The following is a 25763-nucleotide window of genomic DNA, read 5'->3' on the forward strand; positions in this document are numbered from 1 at the left end:
CCCATTTATATCTGTTAGTTCAGCTTCTCTGGATGTCGTGTTAGAACTTGACAGTCTGCTGTGCCTTTTTGACAGATTTGCAAAAAAAAGGAAAAAAAGATCATTGTCCAGTTATCTATAAATTCACATGTCAAACACATGGTTTGGATCTAACTTGTGCTATAACAAATGGACTTTGCATGTGTCTTGAGGAGAGGGAAAACCCTGGTAACAAGTAAGGTATCTTTGATCTGATGCTGTTACTGCTGAAACTTCAACCATAAGGGGTCCTCCAATTTCAGCATTCAATCAATCTACTTCTCTTGACGCGATAACTTGGTAAAAAGAAAAAGAGCACTGACTGGGACTTCCCTGGTGGCCAGGAGTTAAGACACCATATTTCCAACACATGGGGTTAATTTTACTTCTGAATGTATTTGATCATATGTTAGTGAACATAATTTTACATATGAACTTTAATTTTACTTATGAACATATTTGGTCATATACTAGTGAACGTAAAGAATGGATGGACAGTTAGCATATAGAATAATAATACTTTAAAAATATCACATGAACTCTGTGTCCAGTGAGAGGAAATCCAGATCACAAAGCAGGACACTTTTTATTGCTTTTCCAGTGATGGCTTCTAAATACCACGTAGTAAACTGGTGTCAATTAATAGAGTACAGCTCTGTCTGTCTCATTTCTTTAACAGCTACTTTGCAAACACATTTTTGTGTGTATGGCCATTTTAGCAGTTAACTTTATTTTTTTCAAAAGAAATATACAGGTGATTGTAGCATAAAGCTAGTTTATAGAGTTTGTCATAGTAAAAAAATGATATAACTCAAAGGATAAAGCTCATACTTTGTCTGCTTTCAGAACTCATAGATCTTCTCTTTGTAGCTTTCTGGCTCCTGTGCAAGATGTCAGAGGAGAGAGAGTAAACATATTAAATATAAAGTAGCAGAAAATTCCTTTTATCTTGTTAGAATAAAACTGGAAAGTCACTTCCTTATTAATTCAGTTTTGTAGTATAAGGTAAGACAGGTAGAAAAAAAAAATGTTCTCCATATTGTCTTTGAATTAAAGACTAAAAAGCCTCATTATTTTCTATTTATTCCCTTTCTGTCAATAAGCACACACACATAAATTATAGTTGTTTTTTATGTTGTTTTAATCTACTAAAATTAGAGATACATTTCACATGGACTGGCTTTTCAGGCTCTGAAATCATTGTCAGCTCTCTCTATCTTCATTAAACTTTTTGAGCTACAGTTGTATGATTGCCAACTTCTACTTAAAGTGGTAAGTCTAAGAGATTTTTCCATTCTCAATCTGAAATTATTGTACAGATTCCCTCTGTTTGTTTCTTGATACTGCTTTCATGTGAAATTTTACATGATTTTCAGGTTTTGAAAACCTGGGAAAATGTTAATGTATCCTTGAGAAGAAATGAATCACCCTTTATTTTTTTAATGATAATAAATTAAAATTTGCCATCAAGTCTAAGAAGAAATAATTCAGGGACTTTTTTCTGGTTTAAAACTAAAGGCATGTTTATTATAAAATAGAGAAATTTATTTTTACATCATCATGAGAAAATACTATTAACATTTTTTAATTTTTCCTAAGCAGGCATACATTTTTTAAAAGGTGGATTGCCATTACGTATCATATTTTATAACTTGCTGTTTTCACGTAACTATGCAATAAATTTTTTCAACTATGCCATAAAATTATATATTCCCTTAAACTTTATTGTTCTTGGTTGTATAGTACTTCTCAGAGAGATGTATCATAATTTACTTAACAAAGCCTCTATAATTGGATAGTTATCTGTTTCTAAATTGTTTCTATTTTAAATAAAGCTACAGTAGACATCTGGATGCCTGTCTTCTCACTTGTTTTGGGCCAGTTGGTATAAACACTCATAGTGCCAAATTGCTCTCTGGAAAGGTAGTACTAATTTAAAATGCCCACTGTTCCATTCCTTTGCAAACCTGTGTACTCTATTTTTAAATATTAGTCATATTGATAGCAAAAGTATCCAGATTTAATTTGTGTCTGTTTGATGACTAATGAAATTAAGCATTTTTTTCTCTTTTGTTTGGGGAGCAGATAGAAGTTGTTGGTTTTTAATATGTAATTTTTGTCTAGTTAATTCCTAGTCATATTCTTTGTGCAGTTGTCTCTTGGTGTGTCTTTATTTCTTTTACTTTTTTAAGCCCAAATATTGATTTGAGGTGAAATACAGTAGGAAAAACATAATAGAAAAGTCTTTCTTTGGCATGAAACATCAAAATGTAATATTTTATGGAAATAATAGCTTTTGTTGTAAACTTTCTACAAGGAACATTAGTTTATGAGTTTTTTATTCTCGTGAATTTATTACATTTTTTAGTGTTTTTTTTTCACTTTGTAAATATAAATGAAGTTCTAGAATATTCTTAGAATTGAATATGTTCTTTCTGTTAATATACCTTTAAGGATCTTTATCTTTAAAGTCAATACTCTTCAGATGATCACAAGTCTAAACTTGCAGGGAATTGGGGTTTGGACTTAATGTGCTTTCGGGATTTAGACTTAAAGTAAGAGTAAATGGCAGATGTAGTTGTTTGTCACTTTAAACAAACAAACAAATAAATAAAAAGGAAGAGGAAGGGAATGAAAGATCATTTCCTTACCAGCAATCACACAGTTTATTGTCTGGGAAATGAAAAAGAAGAGAACAGAAAGTAAGAAAAAGAAAAAAGAAAAGAGCCAGTTTTGTGTACTGTCGAGCACACAGATGTTCCACTTGGCAGCCACACAGGACTAGGCAGGATCAGGGTTTGTGCAGACGTAGAATGTGAGGCTTCTTTGTTGGAGACAAAGTGTTGCCTGTGGTGGGAATTGCGGCAGTGATGGGAAAGTATCGTGATGTATTGTTGGATTACTGTGATTTTCAATAGAGACAGTACATTAAAGTAACTTTGTGGGCAGTGGATTGTTCCAGCCAAGCCTGGCTAATAACATGCTCATCTTGGCAAACTCTGTTGAAAAGGTAGAGCTGGCGTAGGTTTGTGGTCATGGAGCCTGTTCCTTACTTGGGCACCAGAATTCCTTTTACAAGCACTAGTTTTTAACAACCAATTTGTTTCACATCATCCCACAAAAGAGTTTGTGAATGTAAAGTTAGAACTGTAACCAACTTTTCAAATGGAACTCTTCCGTTTCTGGATAATTACTAAACTAGTCTGTTTCTGAATTGTTATAGAAAATATCTTTTTAATTGAGTTGCTTCTTCTCAACCCACTGGATCATTTGGGATGAGCTTTTGTTACAAAATAGAAGGTGCATGGCTTACATGTTTTACATTTTAGCAATCTCTTTGTATATAGCTGGAGTGTGTTTTTGTTTAAACATCAGTACTACATTGTGAAATGCTTGGACCATGTGTTTTAAATCTAATCATTAGAAAGCAAAAGTGAGTACATAATTTGCTTGCCAGTGTTTTCTGTCCTGATTTTCCGTATGGTTTGCCTGAAATAGAACGATTACGTTAGATGTTAACTGTATTTTAAGGTTAACATTTAAACTTGAAGGATTGATAATTGAATTTTTTTGTTGTTCCTTCCTTCACTCTGTTTATGTTAAATATCATATTGGGTGAGTTTTTATGAACTTTTAATTGCTTGTATAAAATCTGAATGAGAAGGGAAAGGAAATTTTTTTAAAGTAGTAAGGACTAGTACCTTTCAGTTCAGTTCAGTACAGTTCAGTCGCTCAGTCGTGTCCGACTTTCCGCGACCCCATGAATCACAGCACACCAGGCCTCCCTGTCCATCACCAACTCCCGGAGTTCACTCAAACTCATGTCCACAGAGTCGGTGATGCCATCCAGCCATCTCATTCTCGGTTGTCCCCTTCTCCTCCCGCCCCAAACCTTTCCCAGCATCAGAGTCTTTTCCAGTGAGTCAGCTCGTCGCATGAGGTGGCCAAAGTATTGGAGTTTCAGCTTTAGCATCAGTCCTTCCAATGAACACCCAGGATCGATCTCCTTTAGAATGGACTGGTTGGATCTCCTTGTGGTACAAGGGACTCTCAAGAGTCTTCTCCAACACCACAGTTCAAAAGCATCAATTCTTCGGCGCTCAGCTTTCTTCACAGTCCAACTCTCACATCCATACATGACCACGGGAAAAACCATAGCCTTGACTAGACGGACCTTTGTTGGCAAAGTAATGTCTCTGCTTTTTAATATACTATCTAGGTTGGTCATAACTTTCCTTCCAAGGAGTAAAGCGTCTTTTAATTTCATGGCTGCAGTCAGCATCCGCAGTGATTTTGGAGCCCAAAAAATAAAGTCTGACACTGTTTCCACTGTTTTTCCATCTATTTCCCATGAAGTGATGGGACCAGATGCCATGATATTTGTGAAACCCCTAATTAAATAGGGTTGTTGAATGAGAGATTGAACTAGTGTGTACATGAAGGTTCAACTTGTATGTTTGTAGACTTTGTCAGAACCATAGATACCTACCTAGTCAACTCTTTCTTTCAGCAAAAAAAACGTTAACTCTCTTTTGGAGACCCAGAGAAATTAACCAGGAATATTCTCTTTGTTAATGAGGTGTCAGAACCTGATTGTAATGCTCTTAATTCTCATATCTTAGTCCTCTCTTGTACATCCTTCAATCTCATCAAATCAAAGAATGTTCATTTACTACTCTTGAACGATTCATCAGATATGTTTTTTACCTTCAAGAAACGTAAGCATACACTCATTAAAACTTACTGATAATGAAAGACTTAGTAATTTAAGATAATACTAGAAGCTGTATCTCAAAGCAGTGCTTTAAAGGCCAAAGGAACTGTGCAAACAATAATTATTCTTGAAATTCAGTAAAAGGATATATGTCTTCAGGCTGAGGGTGTCCAAGGAAAATCTTTTTCATAGAAGTTGAATTTTGAGGTAGGTCTGGATTTTCTTGTCTGCCTCATTGGTGAATTCCCACGCATTCTCTAAAATTTAACTTAACTTTCAGTTCTTCTCCTTATGGGTTTCCTGACATTTTTTCCCCTAAGAGAATTCTCTGCATTCATATACACTACCTCTAGTATGGACTTCCCTGGTGGCTGAGATGGTAAAGTGTCTGCCTACAATGCGGGAGACGTGGGTTCGATCCCTGAGTTGGGAAGATCCTCTGGAGAAGGAAATGGCCTGTAGTATAAATGGCCTCTAACTTCTAGTATAGTGTTCCACATTTCATTGTTGGGCCAAGGATGAGGTATGGGCAGATGGGGAGGAGGGAATAGTTTAGGAAAGGAAGCAGGATAAAGGAAATCCTCGTGGGAGATCAATTACCCAAAGCATAATGACTCACTTTGCGCTAATATAAAGTGGCTCAACAGTAAAGAATCCTGTAATGCAGGAAACACAGGTCCCATCCCTGGGTCGGGAAGATCCCCTGCAGAAGTGAATGGCAACCCACTCCAGTATTCTTGCCTGGAAAATCCCATGAACAGAGGAGCCAGGTGGACTGCGTCTATGGGGTTGCAAAAGAGTCGGATGCAACTGAGCAAATAAATAGCAAAACTTCTTGAGATCACAGATTTATTCTTCATTTCCTGAATATCTCCTTGGCATATAATGGCAATAAATATGTTTCAAATAAGTTTAACATTTGCATGTACTCACATAAATAAGAATTCATAGTAACACATTGTTATGTACTGAACTGTCTTCCCCAAATTTATATTTTGAAGCCCTGATTCCCATTATGACTATATAGGGCCTATGCTGCTCCTGCTGCTGCTGCTGCTGCTGCTAAGTCGCTTCAGTCGTGTCCGACTCTGTGCAACCCCATAGACGGCAGCCCACCAGGCTCCCCCATCCCTGGGATTCTCCAGGCAAGAACACTGGAGTGGGATGAGGAGGTACTAAAGGTTAAGTGAGATCAGGATGAAGTTAAGGCATTAAGGTTTAAGTGGGGTTAGTATCCAGTGGGATTGGTGTCCTTATAAAAGAGTTAGGGGAAACACACTGACTGAAACTGCCCACCCTGTCCAGGCATCATAGTAGCTATTACTATTTGCATGAGTTATTTTACGACAGGAGGTTCTAGTAAGGAACGTGGAACAAACAAGCCACCACCAACCAGAAGAGTAGAACTGAAGAGTAACTGGTAAAGAATCTGCCTGCAAAGGGGGAGACCTGGGTTCAATCCCTGGTTGGGAAGATACCCTGGAGAAGGGAAAGGCTAGCCACTCCAGTACTCTGGCCTGGAGAATTCCATGGATGGGGTTGCAAAGAGTCAGACATGACTGAGCAACTTTCACTTTGGGCTTCCATTGTGGCTTAACTGGTAAAGAAGAGTAGAGGAGAGGTCAAAAGGAAACCCCACGTATCCTACCACTTCCCAGAATCCTTCTCACTGGCTGAGCAATGCATGTGCCACCAGGAAGGACCCTGAATGAGAGTGATAGGCCAGACAACCCAAAAACTAATCCCATCACCATAAAACCCAAGGCTGTGAGCCACGTGGCAGAGCAGTCCTCCTGGGTGCCCTTGCCTACCTGTTGTCCACCTGGGCCCCCCTTCCCAGTAAAGGCTCTTGCTTTGTCAGTATGTGTTTTCTCCTCAGACAGTTCATTTCCAAGTGTTAGACAAGAGCTCCATTTTGGGCCCTGGAGGGGTCCCCCTTCCTGCAACAAAAGGAGAGGGAGACACGAGAGTCCTCTCTTGCTGTGTGCAAGAGCACAGCAGTCTGCAAGCTGAGAGAGAGCCTCTTCCAGAGGCCAGATCAGCCAGAACCTTGACCTTGGCCTTCAGGCCTCCACAACTGTGAGAAAATGAATTCCTGATGTTTGAACACCTAGTTTTGTTACAGCAGCCCAAACACACTAGTATTCACTTCCGTAAACAAATGTAGGAGCAGACATTGTTTTAGGAAATCTCAGAAGCCATGCCTCCCCAGATCCCACCACACATCTCTGAAAACCTGTCAACCACTGTCTATCTTCATAAGAATCCAACTCCCTTTCCAAGGCAGTTTGCCAGCCCAGAGGACCTCGCAGCCAGGCTCTGCCAATTATAACAGGAAATAGGTGACTCTGCACTGACATAAATTGTTTGTTAAAACAAGAATACAAGCGGTGTATTAAAAGGTTCAGCCGAGTTCTACTGTGATCCTGGATGAAGTGTAACCAAGACAGCGTTATCAAGAGGATTAGATCTTTGAGCCTGGATTGTGGTGTGCCAACACAGGTGTATCTGTGCAACACCCTTGCCCATGGATAAGTTCCTACTTAGCACTTCAGTCCTCCACACCCATCGTCTTTCCATCCTCATCTCCTACAATTCACTTTCCGAAGAGTAGCCAGAATGATCTTAAAAACAAATTTGATGGTGCATTTCCCCAAATCCTTTCCATTGGCGTCTGAGGCACTATGGGTGGCCTGCCCCCTGCCTTGCTGTCTGCCATCTGACTCCTCCCAGTGTCCCTGTCACTGGGTGCTCTCCAGCCACAGTGGCCTTCTCTTGCTTCTCTCGATATGCCAAGTTGTCCTTGCCTTTGAGCCTTTGAATTCGCTGTGCCTCTGCCTGAAAGGCTCTGCCCCCATCTAGACACAGCTGACCCCTGATTTACCATTCCGGGCTCCACTGAAATGTCACTCTTCAGAGATTCCTTCCTTCACCACCCCGTTATATGTCTCCTCTCTATAATACCACTTTTACCTTAATTTTCTGCATAGCTCTTACTCCTGTCTGATTTGTTTATTTGTCTTTTCCTTCCTACCACAACGTAAGCTCCGTGAGCCAGTGAGCACTGGAATCTTGTCTTTCTTGTTGGGGACTCCAGCATATGGAAGAGTGCCTGCCACAGATGGGATTTTAAGAAATATTTGTTGAATGAATGAAGCAGGGAACAAACTGACAGGTTGGAGTCCCAGGTCCCTGGCCAGCACTCATGCGGGCCACCTTTCTCAGGGTTCATGTACTGTTCTTATATCCTTAGTCACCGGAGTCCTGCTATCCACAGAAAGGCCATTTAGGGCCTAGGAACACACTTCTTCATTGAGAGTCCAGCTGCTTATCCAGTAGATAAACAATCGACATCCGTCAAAAGTTAAACCTAATCTCTTTGAGTAAGAGATCTTTGAAAACTTTTTTTGTCTACCAGTGTCTATCCCCAGATCAACCCACCTGCCAAGTCAGCTTGCCGGCCCCAGTGAGCCTTACAGCCAGGCCTGCGTTACTTGTGACAGAGCAAGTTATATGCCTGAACTATTGCTTTGTTAAAGAAAGGCCTGTCCAAACTAGACTCACACTGAATGCTTCCTCCGTCCTTTATTTGCATTCTCTTGGACATCTTCTCAGCAGTCCTAGGAGGTAGATACTGTGGTGATTCCCTTTTTACCGTAAAGATAACCTTGCCCAGCATTACATAACGATCATAGAATTGTTTGCATAAGATGAGTAAATTGGGGAACAGAATTGTTCTTAGACACTGTCAGTTTGTTATCATGGTCCTAATTATCACTGAACAATAAGCCAATAAACAGTGGCTTTCTTTCGCTGTTAATAGGAAACAATTACTTTTCTTTTAAATTGGAAGCAAAAAAAAAAAAAAATCCTCAACTGGCTGAGCAGAAGCCCCTGGTCACTGTGCAGTCACAATCCTGTTCTGCTAGGAAGGACCCAGCGATCGGCGGCATGTACAGCATCCTGTAACACTGACAACACGCAGGCTGCTCTCAGCACTTTGAATAAATCCGTGTGGCATTGAGACTGGAGCTCAGTTAAGGCACATGTGACTGGTGGTGGAATACACTGGGGTCAAATGTAGACTCCCAGTTTACAGAACCAGTTACAGAAGTTTTGTGCAGCACTTGAGAATATATATCCACTGTGTGTGTGTGTGTGCGTGTGTGTGTGCGCGTGCTCAGTCACTCAGTCGTGTCCGACTCTGTGACTCCACAGACTTTAGGTTGCTAGGCTCCTCTGTCTGAGATTTCCCAGGCAAGAATATTGGAGTGGGTTGCCATTTCCTTCTCCAGTGTATTGATTATAGTCTTCCACAGACATGATCAAATGCCGGTTATGTATAGTGTGGCACAGTGCTACAAAGTAGAGGTTTAAAAGTATCACATTAACATAAATTTATTAAAGAGAGAACCACAGGTAACAGGAAATGGTAGCTATATTTGGCTTATTTGTCACTTTTCTCGCTTGTATCCAAGCAGAAGTGAAGTGAAAGTGAAAGCCACTCAAGTCATGTCTGACTGTGTTCATTCTCCAGGCCAGAATACTGGAGTGGATAGCCTTTCCCTTCTCCAGGAGATCTTCCCAACCCAGGGATCGAACCCAAGTCTTCGCATTGCAGGGGAATTCTTTACCGGCTGAGCCATAAGGGAAGCCCATCCAAGCAGAGGGAAGTGACAAGTAGAAAGGGTAAAATATCTTTGTTTTTTGTGCTCAATTAAGTGTGCATTCTATCTGAAAATTTAGCTGGCCACCTGGCAAGCAGTCATGTCAAGAAGCATGATTTAGGTTTCAAATTCAAGCCAGAGGAGTCAGTTAATTGTGCCTAACAGATCTTGCTATCCAGAAATAAGTCCAGGCACCAAAGGAGGTGGTAAGTCATTAATGAGAGTAACTGTACTTCATGGTCTGAAAGAGTTAAGTACTGAAAGGTACACTAAAAATTGATCTGATTTAAAATATTTTACTGCATACCCGGCCTACCTTCTGACTGTTTGGCTGCTCTTTCTTTAACTTGCTTTGCAGCTTTTGTGCTTCCTGATGGTGGGAGACCTAATAAGTATTTTGAGTCATAGACTCATAAAATTTTAGAAATGAAAGGAATTACCGAATTCAAACTCCATCATGAGGTGACCATGCCACAGTGCTCATCTGTCATGAAAATTCCCTGTGATTTCCTCTAGTAATGCACAAAACAACCATTTCCCCTTCCAGCCAACTCTGTTAGAAGTTCTTCCTCATATTAAAGCTGAATCTGCTATATATCTGCCATCCCCTATAACTTTCTATTTTTCTTATTTCTGCTTTCTTGGAGGCATACAAAATAGATGCACAAAATAAATATCGTGACCTCTTTAGTATTAAAGACTTCCAAATTCTTTAGACATGTATAAGATCCTTTTCTACTTTTTGTTCAAACTGCTCCTTCCCTTAATTTTTCATTCACATACTACAAGATTATTTGACTGTCTTCTTTCCAAACAGATGAAAATTCCCTAGATGTGGTCAGAAAAGTGAAAGGAGATTAGAATTATTATGTGGGAAATATAATGTGGAACCCGTACTTTGTTGTTGTTTAGTCATTAAATCATGTCCAGCTCTTTTGCAACCCTGTGGGCTGTAGCGCTTCAGGCTCCTCTGTCCGTGAAATTCTCCAGACAAGAATAGTGGAGTGAGTCACTATTCCATTCTCCAGAGGATTTTCCTGACACAGGGATCGAACCCAGGTCTCCTGCATTGCAGGCAGGTTCTTTACTGTCTGAGCCATCAGGGAAGCCCCTTGTTTAGAGAGAAATACATATTATTAATCTCTTCAGTTTCATAATAGGAAAGCAACTTTGCTTATCTCATATTTGATATTTAAAATATGTAGTTCTAACTTTGACTTTCTATGTAATGTCTGCACTGCATGCATTTGTTAGGGAAACTAAAGTTTGAATTGACCAAGATTCAGCTCAGTCCCTTGACTGCCATGAACCATTTATCTGGAGTTTGACTGACACAGAGACTCAGAGAATGTAACTTATAAATACTTTTAAAATGCTTTTTAATCCAGACTCATTTGAGAAGTTTTTCCTAAATGTGCATGAATCTCCAGCTCCACCCTACTGATTTTGATGGAGTAGGTCAGGGTTAGACCCCAGGCATCAGTATGTTTTTAAAAAAAGGAAAGAAAAAAATTGTAAAAAGCTTCCACAGCCAATTGATTGTGTTTTGCCTCAGTTCTGACTCCCTGCAAAGTCATCAAGTCTGTCCCTATAAATTATAAAGTAACTTCTGGATTTTATTATCCTCATCCCTCAGCCCCAAATTCAGATTCAAAGGATGCCTTCAGTCAGTTTTGTCTTCCTTTCGTTTCTTTTATATATATTGAAGGCTGCTGTCAGACTTGTCCATTTGAGCAATATTCTAGTTTATATTTGAAATTATTATCCTTTTAGTTATCTGTTACACTTTATATTATGTAAAAGAATCAATGTCATGAATTTCATAACGCCTATTATTTATTGAGTATGTACTATGTGCCATAATGTGTTAAGCATCTCAGCAGCTTTACCAAGTGTTATATACTCACTTTACGGCTTAGTAAGGCATCCACGGTTTCCAAGGTGGCTCAGTGGTAAAGAATACACCTGCCAATGCAGGAGGTGCAGGAGGCGGGGGTTCGATCCCCGGGTCAGGAAGATCCTCTGGAATAGGAATTAACAACACTCAGTATTCTTGCCTGAAAAATTCTGTGGACAGAGGAGCCTGGCAGGCTATAGTCCATGGGATCTCAGAGTGGACATGACTGAGCAACTGAGCACTGAGCACTCAGGCAAGCAGTCCATATGAGCTAAGTGTCTCATACTCGGTCATGGTCAAATCTAGACCAAGTATATATTTTCTTCTCTCATAAAACAAAACTTGTATACCACAAGATATATCCTTTTTTTACTTAGATACTCTAATTGTAGTTCCAGCTTTGATCTAATGTTAGTTATCAGCATATCTCAGGTGCCTGAAGGCATTTATTCCTTCTGTTTCCTTTGGATTTTTTTGTCCCTCCAAATATATATATTCTTTTTTATTGCATAGGTATATTCTGACCAGCAACACATATTTTGATGTTTTTTTTTTTCCCAAAAATTAAAAATAGACTATAGTCATTAGGTTTTAGGGTATTTCTTTCCCTAATTTCTTGACACATCTTATTGTGCTAACTCTAAGAAAAGTTTATAACTATCTTTATTTATGCTATTTGTAATATATTACATTATATGCATGTTCCACATTATTAAAAAGTGAAAATTTTTATTGGACATTTAAAAATGTTTCATTTCATAAAATAAATCTGTTTGAACAAGAGATAAAGCTTGTAGTTAAAAAATGTTTGGTTTAAGGGAAAAACAAAATCATACGTTTATCGTAGAGTTGCAGAAAAAGATTAAATTCCAGGATGATTGCAATTTGAGGAAGTACATTTTAGCATTATGAATAATAATTTAAATTTTAATCAGTTGAATTATTGGAGTTATAATTATTGGAATTATAGAAAGCTAGCACTTTCTACCTTTATTTATTAACTGTGCTTGATAATACAGAATAGTTAGTATGATGGTGAGTCAATCTCATAGGCATCCTACAGACTGAGCAGAGAGAAGCAGCAGACTAGAAACACAGTCAGAGAAACCCAGTGGATGGTGTTTGAAAAAGGGAGACACATCTGAAATATACCAAAGAGCCTGCATATAAAATTTTACTTGTTAATCAAATATTTAAGACTATAATAATATCATATGTAGCTAATAAAAAGTCTTAACATTTTGCATTTTGTATGTATATAGAATGAGTTTTGCACTCAGTAGCTCTCTGCACTATATTAGTTTTCAAACACCTTTAACTTGTATAAAAGTAGAATAAAATCATTGAACTGCAGAAGACCTTAGGTAGGTTCTAAGATTATGCTTTTCAAAGATGAGGAAGTTGATGCCCAGAGAGTTCAGTTAAAGGAGAACACAGTATATACATTCCTTCACGCTCCTGTGCAGGTGCTCTCCCTCACAGACTCGTGCGTAAGCGTACACACACAAAGTCCTGGCTTCATATAGAGGTCAGCATTACTGTGAATGTTTGTATGAATTAGAAAAAACAAATAGGGAGTAATTAAACCATTAAAGATATCTTAGCTGTCTCTCTCCAAAGAAGAAAAGAAAATTTTACTCCCAAAGTCTTAAAACTTTAAAATAACAAATCATAAGAAAATCAGGAAAAGTTCTAAAATATTTTAACTTGTTGGGATGAAAACATAGATGGTTAATGATTTCAAAACAACTGTTCCTAAAATCTCTGTGAACTTTAATTGTAGTAAGGCAGCTACATTGACTCCCAAAGGCAGAATTTCTTACAAAATTCTCTTTGGATACTGAGATTCAATCCAAGACTTGTATTTGTTGGCTTTGTATTATTTAATTTATGTATATCGAAGAACTAGTCAAGACACTGTCTCTATTTTAAGTCTATGAGAACCATCACCAGCCTGCGCTGACAGATGTTAAAGAATGTCTGTGGAAAGAATGTCAAAAGCCCCTTCCAAAGGAAGGTTTTTAAACCGTGTCCTTAATACAGAAATGCAAAACCAGATTTAATTGCCCTTTTCCTAAACAGCTCAGACATGCAGACTCATTTACTGCAGCATATGGTCTGCGAAAGTGCACACTGGAAGAGAGCAGTCGTGGTTTAGGCTGGAATTCGCAAAGATCCAGCAGAGGCAAGCATTCAAAGTTAAAGAAACACATTGACCAGCGAAAACACGGGCTATTTTCATTTTGAATGTACTCATTGGAGACGTCCTATTTGCTTTCAAGACAGCAGTATTCAACGGTTCTAAACCAGTCCATTCTAAAGGAGATCAATCCTGGGTGTTCATTGGAAGGACTGATGCTAAAGCTTAACTCCAATGCTTTGGCCACCTCATGCGACGAGTTGACTCACTGGAAAAGAGTCTGATACTAGGAAGGATTGGGGGTGGGAGGAGACGGGGACAACAGAGAATGAGATGGCTGGATGGCATCACCAACTCGATGGACATGAGTTTGAGTGAACTCTGGGAGTTGGTGATGGACAGGGAGGCCTGGCATGCTGTGATTCATGGGGTCGCGAAGAGTCGGACACGACTGAGCGACTGAACTGAACTGAATATGAAATACAGCATTTCTGAAAAAATAATATCTAAGGTTTTTTTCCTCCTAATTAAAAAAAGGTATAAAAAATAGACAACCTTGCATGAAGTCATACAGTTTCAGGGTTTTTGTTTTTGGTTTTTTTGATAATTTATTATTTGTTACCACTGAAAGTAACCATTTTTCTAATTAAAACAATGACTTGGGTGGCAGCAACATGGTTTACATTTTATTTCAAAGGGATGACATTATGAGACTACATGAAGTGGCAACTTTTTATCACTCCCAAAGGGATTAGGTTTACAGTTCTTGGAAGAAGTCAAGGTCATTGAGAACTGAAGAAAAGGAAGAGAAAAAAAATCTGTAAATCGTCTTATACAACTTTGTGGTATTGGCAAATGACTTCACGTATCTTAATTTTCTACCTATAACGTGCAGTAAGCTATCTTTACAGGGAATTTTGTTTTAACCTCTAAATATGTAAAAGACAGTTCAATTGCTATGTGTCTAATGCAATGTCACACGATATGAGGAAAAATAAAAGGTAATAGAATGGAAAGAAGCACGTGAGCAGTTATGAATGGCAAGCATGGATCTGATGGTTTACTCTTGCTGGAATCTAATTAGGAATAGCTATTTATTATAACAAATTACTTCAAAGTGCTATTTTTCCTGTGAAACTAGAGTTTCTGCAGTGTTATGTTTATATATTTGTAAGACAAGTATTTGACTATTTTTACTGTCAATTTGAAGTTGTCTACAGCTGCACTGTCAAGCAGCTGTTTAAATTTAATTCACATTACATAAAATTAGAAAATTGGTTCCTCTCCACATTAGTTATATTTCAAGTGTTCCATGACCACATTATATAGAATGTTTCTGTCATTATAGAAAGTTATGTTTTGGAATTGTTATTTTAATTAAGTTTTATCAATGTATTCCACTGAAAGTCAAGAAGATAAATTGTATATTTTTGGATAGTAGGTATGTGTGCCAGTGTGCTTAGTCACTCAATCATGTCCGACTCTTGGCAACCCCATGGACTGTAGCCCACCAGGCACCTCTGTCCATGGGGATTCTCCAGGCAAGAATACTGGAGTGGGTTGCCATTTCCTTCTCCAGGGGATCTTCCTGACCCAGGGATCAAACCTGGGTCTTCTGCATTGCAGGCAGATTCTTTACCAATTTAGCTAGGAGGGAAGCCAAGTTTTATCAATGTATTCCATTGAAAGCCAGGAAGATAAATTGTACATTTTTAGATAGCAAGTATAGAAGAGACTAATCACCTCTCAATGCAAAGAATAAGCCAGAGTTGAAGCTGTAAAGATGATACATTTAACCCATGTGTGTATGTCTGCGTGCTAAGTCACTTCAGTTGTGTCCGAATCTTTGCAACCCCCTGGACTATAACCCCCTAGGCTCCTCAGTCCATGGGATTCTCCAGGCAAGAATACTGGAGTGGGTTGTCATGCCCTCCTCCATGAAATCTTCCTGACCCAGGGATTGAACCTGCATCTCTTACAGGTTGAAATTTGCAGGCAGATTCTTTACCACTGGTGCCACCTGGGAAGCCCTTAACCCATGTTGCTGCTGCTGCTTCTAAGTTGCTTCAGTTGTGTCCGACTCTGTGTGACCCCATAGACGACAACCCACCAGGCTCCCCCATCCCTGGGATTCTCCAGGCAAGAACACTGGAGTGTGTTGCCATTTCCTTCTCCAGTGCATGAAAGTGAAAAGTGAAAGTGAAATCGCTCAGTCGTGTTGGACTCTTCTGTGACCCCATGGACTGCAGCCCACCAGGCTGCTCCGTCCAGGGGATTTTCCAGGCAAGAGTACTGGAGTGGGGTACCATTAAATGAAATGATGGTGTTGCTTATGACAGTGTGATTTTTCTGAAATCGTGAACAACTCTTGGTAACATTCTGGACAAAATCAGTCTTCCCTTAATTTACATTGTAATCTCATTCTTGAAAATATAGTGTTTACTTAAACTCTTATTTTTAAAAAATCAACCTTTAAAAAATATTTAGCAAACAGAGGTCCAGGCTTAGATCATTACAAGCAGATTTTTCGCCACTATCAGTGGCTAGCAGGATGGCTCTTGCATGGAAGAGTTCCTTGCATTACACAATGTCTCCATCCCATCCATGCCTCCTATATGTCAACCTGATCTTTGTGACAACCAAACAGCACCTCTGAACATTTCCAACACATCTTGATATAAATATTTTTTATAAACAAATAGTTATGGTATAAATATTCAGGACGGTAGCCTCCTTCAACTTCTTAAGACCATCATCTTAAGCCTGTTCTTTTGTTGCATATATTCTTTAACTTAATTTTTCCCATGTTTTTAATTTTTTAACTAAAGTGAGGAACCTCTTGATGAGAGTGAAAAAGTTGGCTCAAAGCTCAGTATTCAGAAAACTAAGATCATGGCATCTGGTCCCATCACTTCATGGCAAATAGATGGGGAAACAGTGGAAACAGTGACAGACTTTATTTTTTTGGGCTCCAAAATCACTGCAAATGGTGACTGCAGCCAGGAAATTAAAAGATGCTTACTCGTTGGAAGAAAAGTTGTGACCAATCTAACAGCATATTAAAAAGCAGAGATACTGCTTTGCCAACAAAGTTCTGTCTAGTCAAGGCTATGGTTTTTCCAGTAGTCATGTTTGGATGTGAGAGTTGGACTATAAAGAAAGCTGAGCTCCAAAGAATTGGTGCTTTTGAATTGTGGCGTTGGAGAAGACCCTTGAGAGTCTTCTCTTGGACTGCAAGGAGATCCAACCAGTCCATCCTAAAGGAAATCAGTCCTGAATATTCTTTGGAAGGACTGATGTTGAAGTTGAAACTCCAGTACTTTGGCCTCCTGATGCAAAGAACTGACTTATCTGAAAAGACCCTGATGCTGGGCAAGATTGAAGGCAGGAGGAGAAGGGGATGACAGAGGATGAGATGGTTGGATGACAACACCGACTCGGAGGACATGAGTTTGGGTAAACTCTGGGAGTTGGTGATGGACAGGGAGGCCTGGCATGTTGCAGTCCATGGGGTCGCAAAGAGTCGGACACCACTGAGCAACTGAACTGAACTGATTAGTTAATTTACAATATTGTATTAGTTTCTGGTATACAGCGAAGTGATTCAGTTATATATTTTTTCTTATTCTTTTTCATTATAGTTTATTATAAGATACTGAATATAGTTCTCTATACAGTAGGACCTTGTTGTTTATTTATTTGACATATAGTAGTTTGTATCTACTAATCCCAAACTCCTAATTTATCCTTCCTCCCTACCCTGTTCCATATTTTTTTAATTGAAAATATTATGCTGCTGTGCACCTAATTCTCTTTAAGACTTGTCCTTATTCATTCATAATAAGGTCAGACTTAAGGAAGTGACTGGGGTAATAAAAGAAAACTTCCATCTTTACTTATATATGCTGTGAACTTTTTTCTTATTTCCACCAGAAAATGAGGCTGTGGTAGAGGTTGGCTTTTCCACTTACAGCTGTGTGGCTGCAAGCAGTGGCCCGGTGAGCTTCTTCATGAAAGTCCTAAGTTTCCTTAAGAAACACATTAGAAATAAAACAACAGAAATAATTATCATAAGGCCATGTTGTCATGTAGATAGAATGAGAACCCATTCCTTTTACCTCAAGAACTATTTATTGTTGTTGGACACGATATAACCTAAGTCGTGTCCAGCTCGTTGCAACCCCGTGGACTGAAGCAAGCCAGGCTTCCCTGTCCTTCACCATCTCTGCAGTTTGCTGAAACTCATGTCCATTGAGTCGGTGATGCCACCCAACCATCTCATCCTCTGTCACCCCCTTCTCCTCCTGCCTTCAGTCTTTCCCAGCATCAGAGTCTTTACCAATGAATTGACTCTTTTCATCAGGTGACCAGAGTATTGGAGCTTCAGCTTCAGCATCAGTCCTTCCAATGAACATCCAGGGTTAATTTCCTTTAGGATTGACTGTTTTGATCTTGCTGTCAAGGGGAGTTTTGGAGTCTTCTCCCAGCACCACAGTTGGAAAGCATCAATTCCTCGGCACTCAGTCTTCTTTATGGTCCAACTCATACATCTGTACACAACTACTTGGAAAAACCATAGCTTTGACTATCCAGACCTTTGTTGGCAAAGCAATGTTTGAATACACTCTCTAGGTTTATTATAGCTTTTCTTCCAAGGAGCAAGCATCTTTTAATTTCCTGGCTGCAGTCACCATCCACAGTGATTTTTAAGCCCAAGAAAATCTGTCACTGTTTCCACTTTTTCCCATTCTAACTGCCATGAAGTGATGGGACCGGATGCCATGATCTTAGGGTATTTTTTTTAATGTTGAGTTTTAAGCCAGCTTTTTCACTCTCCTCTTTCACCCTCTTTGAGAGGCTCTTTAGTTCCTCTTCGTTTTCTGCCATTAGAGTGGTATCATCTGCATATCTGAGGTTGTTGGCATTTCTCCCGACAATCTAATTCCAGTTTGTGATTCACCTAGCCTGGCATTTCACATGGTGTACTCTGCATATAAGTTAAATAAGCAGGGTAACAATATACAACTTTGTCATACTCCTTTCACAATTATATGATTATATTATATCCAGAAATATAAATAGACTTAAAATCTAGAACAGAACTTCTTAATCTTAGAGGTCCATAGATGACCTTCAGGTAATCTGTGAACCTCTTGAAATTGTACCCCAGTTATGTTTATGGGCATTTGTGTGATTTTTAGAAGGAAGATTCCACTGATACAATAAAAGGAATGAGGGAAAACTAATTAAAAGAATAATTTTTTGTGCGTGCATGCTTAGTCATGTTTGACTCTTTGCGACCCCATGGACATGCCAAGGCTCCTCTGTCTATGGAATTTTCTAGGCAAGAATATGGAAACAGTTTGCCATTTCCTCTTTCAGGGGATCTTCCCAACCCAAGGATCAAACCTGTGTTTCTTGTATCTCCTGCGTTGGCAGGTGGATTCTTTACCAACTGTGCCTCCTTGGAAGTCCAAAAGAAGAATAAAACCTCATTATAGAAAAGGTGGTGGCTTTCCCTGGTGGCTTTAGATAGTAAAGAATCCTACAATGCAAGAGACCCAGGTTCAATCCCTGAGTCAGGAAGATCCCCTGGAGAACGGAATGGCAACCCACTCCAGCATTCTTGCCTGGAGAATTCCAGGGACAGAGGAGCCTGGCGGGCTATGGTTCATGGGGTCACAAAGAGTCAGACATGACCAAGTGACTAACATGCATAGAAGACAGAGGAAGTAGAGTCAGGTCTATAAAGAAAGGGATGTTTGACAGGTTAGAAGTGAAGTCTGCTATTGAAATGGTAAATTTTAAAAGTAGAAAAATTATGAACCTATTGAAAGGATCATCTTCCCCTTCCAAGAAATAGTTATGTGCTAAAAATAGATTCATTGACCTCCATCAAGAATAAAGGAGTGATAGGAGAAGGTAAAATTAGACAGTTCTGCCTGCCCCTCAGTGTTCATTGAGCCCCTGTCAAAAAGAATACTGGAGTGGATGAGTCACTGTGACCCTTCTGTGACTCACCATATATTTCTACTTTATTGTTCTCAGGAATAATGTAGCTAATTCGGGGAAGTGTGGACCATTAAATGTGGCCTGAATGTGCTGTGTAGTTCTGTGAGTTTTACTTGCTTTTGTTGTGCTAGTTTGCCTCACATCCTCAAAAGAAATTCAACATTCATTGTAAATAATTGTTTTCTTTTGGGTAGGACATTTATAATCTATTTTAAGAGAGGAATGTTTATACTATTAAAATAAGTAAGATTTGAATCAAAGCAAATTATTGAAAGAAAACCCATCCCCAAAGCTTACTGTCTGTAGAAATCCTTTAACTGATTTAATTATAACTTGAAATTATATCTGAGAGTGTTCTAATTTTTTTTTTCTTGTAGTCATAATTTTTTTAGTTGGAGTATAGTTGCTTTACACTGCTGATGTTTCTGATGTATAGCAAAGTGAATCATTCTTACATATACCTATATCCCCTGAGAGTGTTCTTGTAGCCTCCATCATGCCAAGGCTGGAACACCTACTGTCACTGGGTTTGTTTTGATGGTGATGGTGGTGGTCGTGGTGGTGATTAATGATGGCAGCTAATATGTATTGAGCATGTATAAGGACTTCGCAGGTGTTAACTCATTTCATACTCATAGTAACCTGAAAGTGAAAGTGAAAGTGAAGTCGCTCAGTCGTGTCTGACTCTCTGTGACTCCATGGGCTGTAGCCCGCCAGGCTCCTCCATCCATGGGATTTTCCAGGCAAGAGTACTGGAGTGAGTTGCTGTTTCCTTCTCCAGAGGATCTTCCCGACCCAGGGATCAAACCTGGGTCTCCTGCACTGCAGGCCAACTCTACTGTCTGAGACACCAGTTCAGTTCAGTTCAGTTGCTCAGTCGTGTCTGATTCTTTGCGACCCCATGGACTGCAGCACGCCAGGCCTCCCTGTCCATCACCAGCTCCTGGAGTTTACCCAAACTCATGTCCATTGAGTCGGTGATGCCATCCAACCATCTCATCCTCTGTCGTCCCCTTCTCCTGCCCTCAATCTTTCCCAGAATCAGGGTCTTTTCAGATGAGTCAGCTCTTCGAATCAGGTGGCCAAAGTATTGGAGTTTCAGCTTCAGCATCAGTCCTTCCAATGAACACCCAGGACTAATCTCCTTTAGGATGGACTGGTTGGATCTCCTTGCCTTGCAGTCCAAGGGACTCTCAAGAGTCTTCTCCAGCACCACAGTTCAAAAGCATCAATTCTTCGGCTATCAGCTTTCTTCACAGTCCAACTCTCACATCCATACATGACCACGGGAAAAACCATAGCCTTGACTAGACGGACCTTTGTTGGCAAAGTAATGTCTCTGCTTTTTAATATGCTGTCTAGGTTGGTCACAACTTTCCTTCCAAGGGGTAAGCATCTATTAATTTCATGGCTTGCAATCACCATATGCAGTGATTTTGGAGCCCCCCAAAATAAAGTCAGCCACTGTTTCCACTGTTTTCCCATCTATTTGCCATGAAGTGGTGGGACCGGATGCCAGGATCTTAGTTTTCTGAATGTTGAGCTTTAAGCCAACTTTTTCACTCTCCTCTTTCACTTTCAAGAGACTCCTTAGTTCTTCACTTTCTGCCATAAGGGTGGTGTCATCTGCATATCTGAGGTTATTGATATTTCTCCCGGCAATCTTGATTCCAGCTTGTGCTTCTTCCAGCCCAGCGTTTCTCATGATGTACTCTGCATATAAGTTGAATAAGCGGGGTGACAATATACAGCCTTGATGTACTCCTTTTCCTATTTGGAACCAGTCTGTTGTTCTATGTCCAGTTCTAACTGTTGCTTCCTGAGCTGCATACAGGTTTCTCAAGAGGCAGGTCACATGGTGTGGTATTCTCATCTCTTTCACAGTTTTCCATAGTTTATTGTGATCCACACAGTCAAAGGCTTTGGCATAGTCAATAAAGCAGAAATAGATGTTTTTCTGGAACTTTCTTGCTTTTTCGATGATCCAGCAGATGTTGGCAATTTGATCTCTGGTTTCTCTGCCTTTTCTAAAACCAGCTTGAAAATCTGGAAGTTCATCTGGTGTCATCTGAGACACCAGGGAAGCCCATAATTATTATTTCCATTTTACAAATGAGGAAACTGAAACAGAGATGAAGTAACTAGCTCAGAGCTGCATGTTCAGGGGTGGAGCTGGGCACGTTTCTAGTTATCTGGCTCCGGAGTCTACAGTCTTCACCACCTCATTGCCTTTTCTGGATATCTATACTTAGGCCAAAATCTTTGACTAAAAGGAGCATTTGGAAACTGTATGAACAATGCAGTCTTGGGGAAAGAGTGTACTGGCATATTTGTTTTCAGTCTTGTTATGTGAAACAATGGAAACCCGAATGGGAAGACTTAAGTGGTATAAGGGATTATCAAAAACTCCAGCACTGGAGGGTCACCTCAAATTACATTGGCAGAAATGGAGTTCTCCGAAATACATCAGTCATTTCTTTACTTCCCTCGAATGAAGTATTTCAAACTTAAAGCAAGGATAAACTCCACATTAATGGTATGGCTGCTGTTCCTGTGAGTGAGGACTACTAACCTTTCCACGTCCTGGGTTTCTCAGAGAGAACAGTCTGTGTGTGGGAGAGTCAGTCCCACCCCAGTGGTCAGCAGGCTTTGTTCAAGGGACTCTTTTAAGGCGCATTTCTCCATAATATATTGTCATTGCCTGGCTTTATTTTATTTGGTCAATCTAAATTACTCATCTGAAGTTTGTTGGTTTTGTCATCACTTGTGGAAGACATCTGTTACTCTCAAAGGCTGTTTGTTCATGGTGGCCACAAAGTCCATCAGAGGTCCTCATTTTACTGGCCCTTTGTATGTATGTAGGATGCCGTGCCTTGTATATAATACAGGTAATCTAGGCCAGATTTTTCTCAAATGCTGATCAGAGAAGACTGCATCCGTGTTACCTGGGGAGCTTTAAAAAGGCCAATTCCCCTGCAGCCCCTCCCTAGGTGAGCACTGAAGAACTCAGGATGTGAAAAATCTCAGCATACTGGCCCCAGATTGCTGAGATGCCTGTGGAAGGAATGCTTTCAGTGAGCCCCAGCACTTGCATCTTCCCATACATAGAAAAGGAGAAAGCTCTAAATTCCTTAACTTTTGAGATAATCTGGTTTTCTTTAATTCACAAAAATACTTTTGATGCTCAGACTACCCGCCCTTTGTTGCAAACTTCTGTATAACCTGACTCCTCCCTGCTCCTTGCCCCTCCCTGCCCCGCCCTCTCAGAGCAGTTCTCTCAGGGTTACCTGAGATGGTGTCTCCCAGGCTTGAAGTCCTAAAAATTCCCACCGAATAAAACATGACTCTTAACAACAACAAAAAAGCAAATTCCTGAGTCCCACCCGAGATTTGCCAACTCACTCTCTGGGGTTGCTTCCCTCATTTGCATTTTTAAGGAGCACCGCAGTTGCTTTTGATGTATGAAATGTATAGGTCTCCTCTGAGTGCTATAAGAGAGACAGATGAGATAAAAGCCCTGCCCTTAATGAGCTTATGGTCTGCTAGGGAAGATAACACTCAGAAATAATGCACAGTGAAAATTAAGTACCATCAAGGTAGAAACAGCTACTTCCAGACCACTGAAGTCAGAGAATCTTCTAGAGGTATTTTTGTTGTTGTTTAGTGCACAGTGCGGGTGATTCTTGATTCATTCAGCACACGTAAAGGCCTGCAGCTCACTTTTCATTTCTGTTACCAACTCACTGGATAGCTTCTAGAATTTCCGTACTTTTTAGAGATGAAGGCAACATTTTCATATTATCAAAGGCTCCTCCATCTAAACTTAGGGACAGTTTTGCTTTCCATAAACTACCAAGCATACTGGACACTCGTGGTATTTCTGATTTTATTTTTGTAAGAGGAGATTGCTAACATTTACAAGACGCAGGACTGTCTCCACTGAGAGCTGCCCCTTCAGTGTGACTATGCCCAGATAGCGTGTCCCAAGTGTTTGTGAATGTTCAACTCTTTTCATTAAAAAAAAAAAAAAAATCACTGTTCCCCTTTATTGTGGTCGGTTTATTGTCCAGCTCTGAACAATAGAAGGAGAAGAAAACTAACATTTATTAACCACCGTGCACCAGGCACTGTGCCAGGCAAACTTCAGAGAGGCTGAGTAAATGAGCCAGGCCACACAGCTGCTAACGCCAAGAGAATGGGGAATCTAGACTGTCGATGAGGTGGTGGCTTTTGTCAGCAAGTGTCTTGTTAATTTATTGACAAATATTTGCATTCCTGCTGCATTGGCCCTGGAAGGATGCAGATGTAAATACAGTGACAGATCTTGGGGAGCATTTGATCTAATGAGAAATCAGAGATTTACACAGATAACCAATAGAGGTGAGTGAAGGGCACTAACATTTGTGCTTACTTGGCTATGCTGTCTTTCTTGGGAATTCCAGTGACAGAATCTGCATTCTGATAAGGGGAATGTGGAAGCTCTCAAGGCTGCGTTTGATACATTCTACCTGGATACCTGGGAAACAGTAGGATTTTTTATAAGGAAAGTCCAAGCAGTGCAAAAGGCAAAGAGGAGTAGAATGGGAATTTCTGTTTTCTAAGAGTATAAAGCTAGGCCTTGCTATTCTAGGATATCTCTTCAGTTTTTTTAAGCAAAGAAGTATGATCTATGCCATCACATACACACACCCACGTACATATATATAAATATATATATAGAAAGACTAGGAAGTGTGACTGACGTGATTTTTCAAATTTTACAGAAGGACATTTTGTTCTGTAATCAGAAAGAAAAATGACTTCGAAAAAAGCCAAATAACCTAAAGGTTTACTTGATGAATCACCTATAAATTCCTCCAGAATACCTAATCAAACATTATGTGGAGACTATTCATTGTATGCTCTACCAAAATCATTTTCTCTTTTTGGGAGAACTCTGTTTCTTCATTTTCTGTTTATATAAAATTATTTTAATTTTAAAATTACCTTAGAGTACTTGAGGTGTATATTTAGATGTTTTTAAGAAAGAGTTGTGATTTTCATTCAGTAGCAATATTTTCACTCTCCCGTACCTTTTCACAATGTTGATATTAAGCTCTTAAAATGATTGATCAAGGAAGAAAGATAAATGAGCATCAGTTTTCACTTGGTATTGTGAAATACTTGAATATTTTTATTTTTACCAAATTGACCCACCATACATTATATGGCCAGCGTTATATTTTAATTACAGTGCAGTCAATCCCCTATAGTAATTTTTTGCAGTGAGACTTTTTTCCATTTTGTTTTTCAAAGAAGATACTAATTTTAGAAGACAAAGTGTTTCTGAAAACATTTTTTCCCCTTGATACTCTTTGACTTTAAAAATGAATGACATTAAAATAAATGTCAGTTTCAAGGACCAACTTGTTTGAATTTCAGTTTGGAATACATTTTCATTTCAGTTATAAAATCTTTAAAGGTGACTTTAACATAAAAATTCTGATACAACTAAATAACTTTTCTGTCAAAAACAACTATTTCCTTGATACCAGTGTTAATTTCCTTATCTGGAGCCAACACGAATTAGAATTTGAGTTTGATTTTAATTGTTCATTTTATGATATGAAGAATTAATGGAATTTTTTTCTTACTATTTAGGAAATACCAGAAAGGAACCAGAGTCCGGCTGCGACTTTTAGATCTTGAACTTACATCTAGGTTCCTGGGAGCCACAACAGATACAACCATCCTAGAGGCTGAAGCAGTTCTGTTAGGACTCCAGGAGAGTAAAGACTCAAGATCAAAAGAGGAACGTCGTGAAAAGTAAATGAACTTTGCTGAGTGCATTCATTCCTTTTATGTTGAATGCAGATATTCAGGAACACAATTAGACAATTATGAATAAATGATTAGAAAAAGACATAGTAAATGAAAGCTATAATTATAGCTCTTATTTGTTAGAATTTTCTTTAGCTGTATCTCCCCTCCCCCTGTTTTTATGCCCGTTCTTTCCTTTGATTGGAATAGCTGTACTGAGAAATTCTGTCATTCAATAAATATGTTTTGAGTGTTCACTATGTGTATGCTACTGTTCTAAACACAAAAGAAACAGTGGTAAACAAATCAGATGAAATTGCTTGCCTAGTAGGGCTTACCTTTGCCTGGGAAAATTGACAAGTAAGTAAAATATATAGCATGTTAGACGGTGATGAGTGCTAAGGACAAAAATAGAGCAGAAGGGGCAGAGGATCCGAATAGACATTTTTCCAAAAAAGATATACAGATGGCCAAGAGTTACATGAGAAGGTGCTCAGCATCAAGGAAATGAGTCAA

At 39.3% G+C, this 25763-nt stretch overlaps 1 protein-coding gene across 1 annotated transcript in view; it reads left to right on the forward strand.

Moving 5' to 3' along the window:
• Positions 1-25497, forward strand: part of MRPS28 (mitochondrial ribosomal protein S28) — a 100667-nt gene extending 75170 nt beyond the window's left edge. The window contains exon 3 of the mRNA XM_055432469.2: positions 25089-25497. Within this exon, the coding sequence (XP_055288444.2) occupies positions 25089-25257 (169 nt within the window). The 3' untranslated portion in view covers positions 25258-25497. The remainder of the gene's footprint in view (positions 1-25088) is intronic.
• Positions 25498-25763: the final 266 nt, after the last annotated feature.

This window comes from Moschus berezovskii, chromosome 16 (assembly GCF_049115385.1).
Source record: "Moschus berezovskii isolate FMDL1 chromosome 16, NW_MosBer_1.0, whole genome shotgun sequence".
In the NCBI taxonomy this organism is placed as follows: domain Eukaryota; kingdom Metazoa; phylum Chordata; class Mammalia; order Artiodactyla; family Moschidae; genus Moschus; species Moschus berezovskii.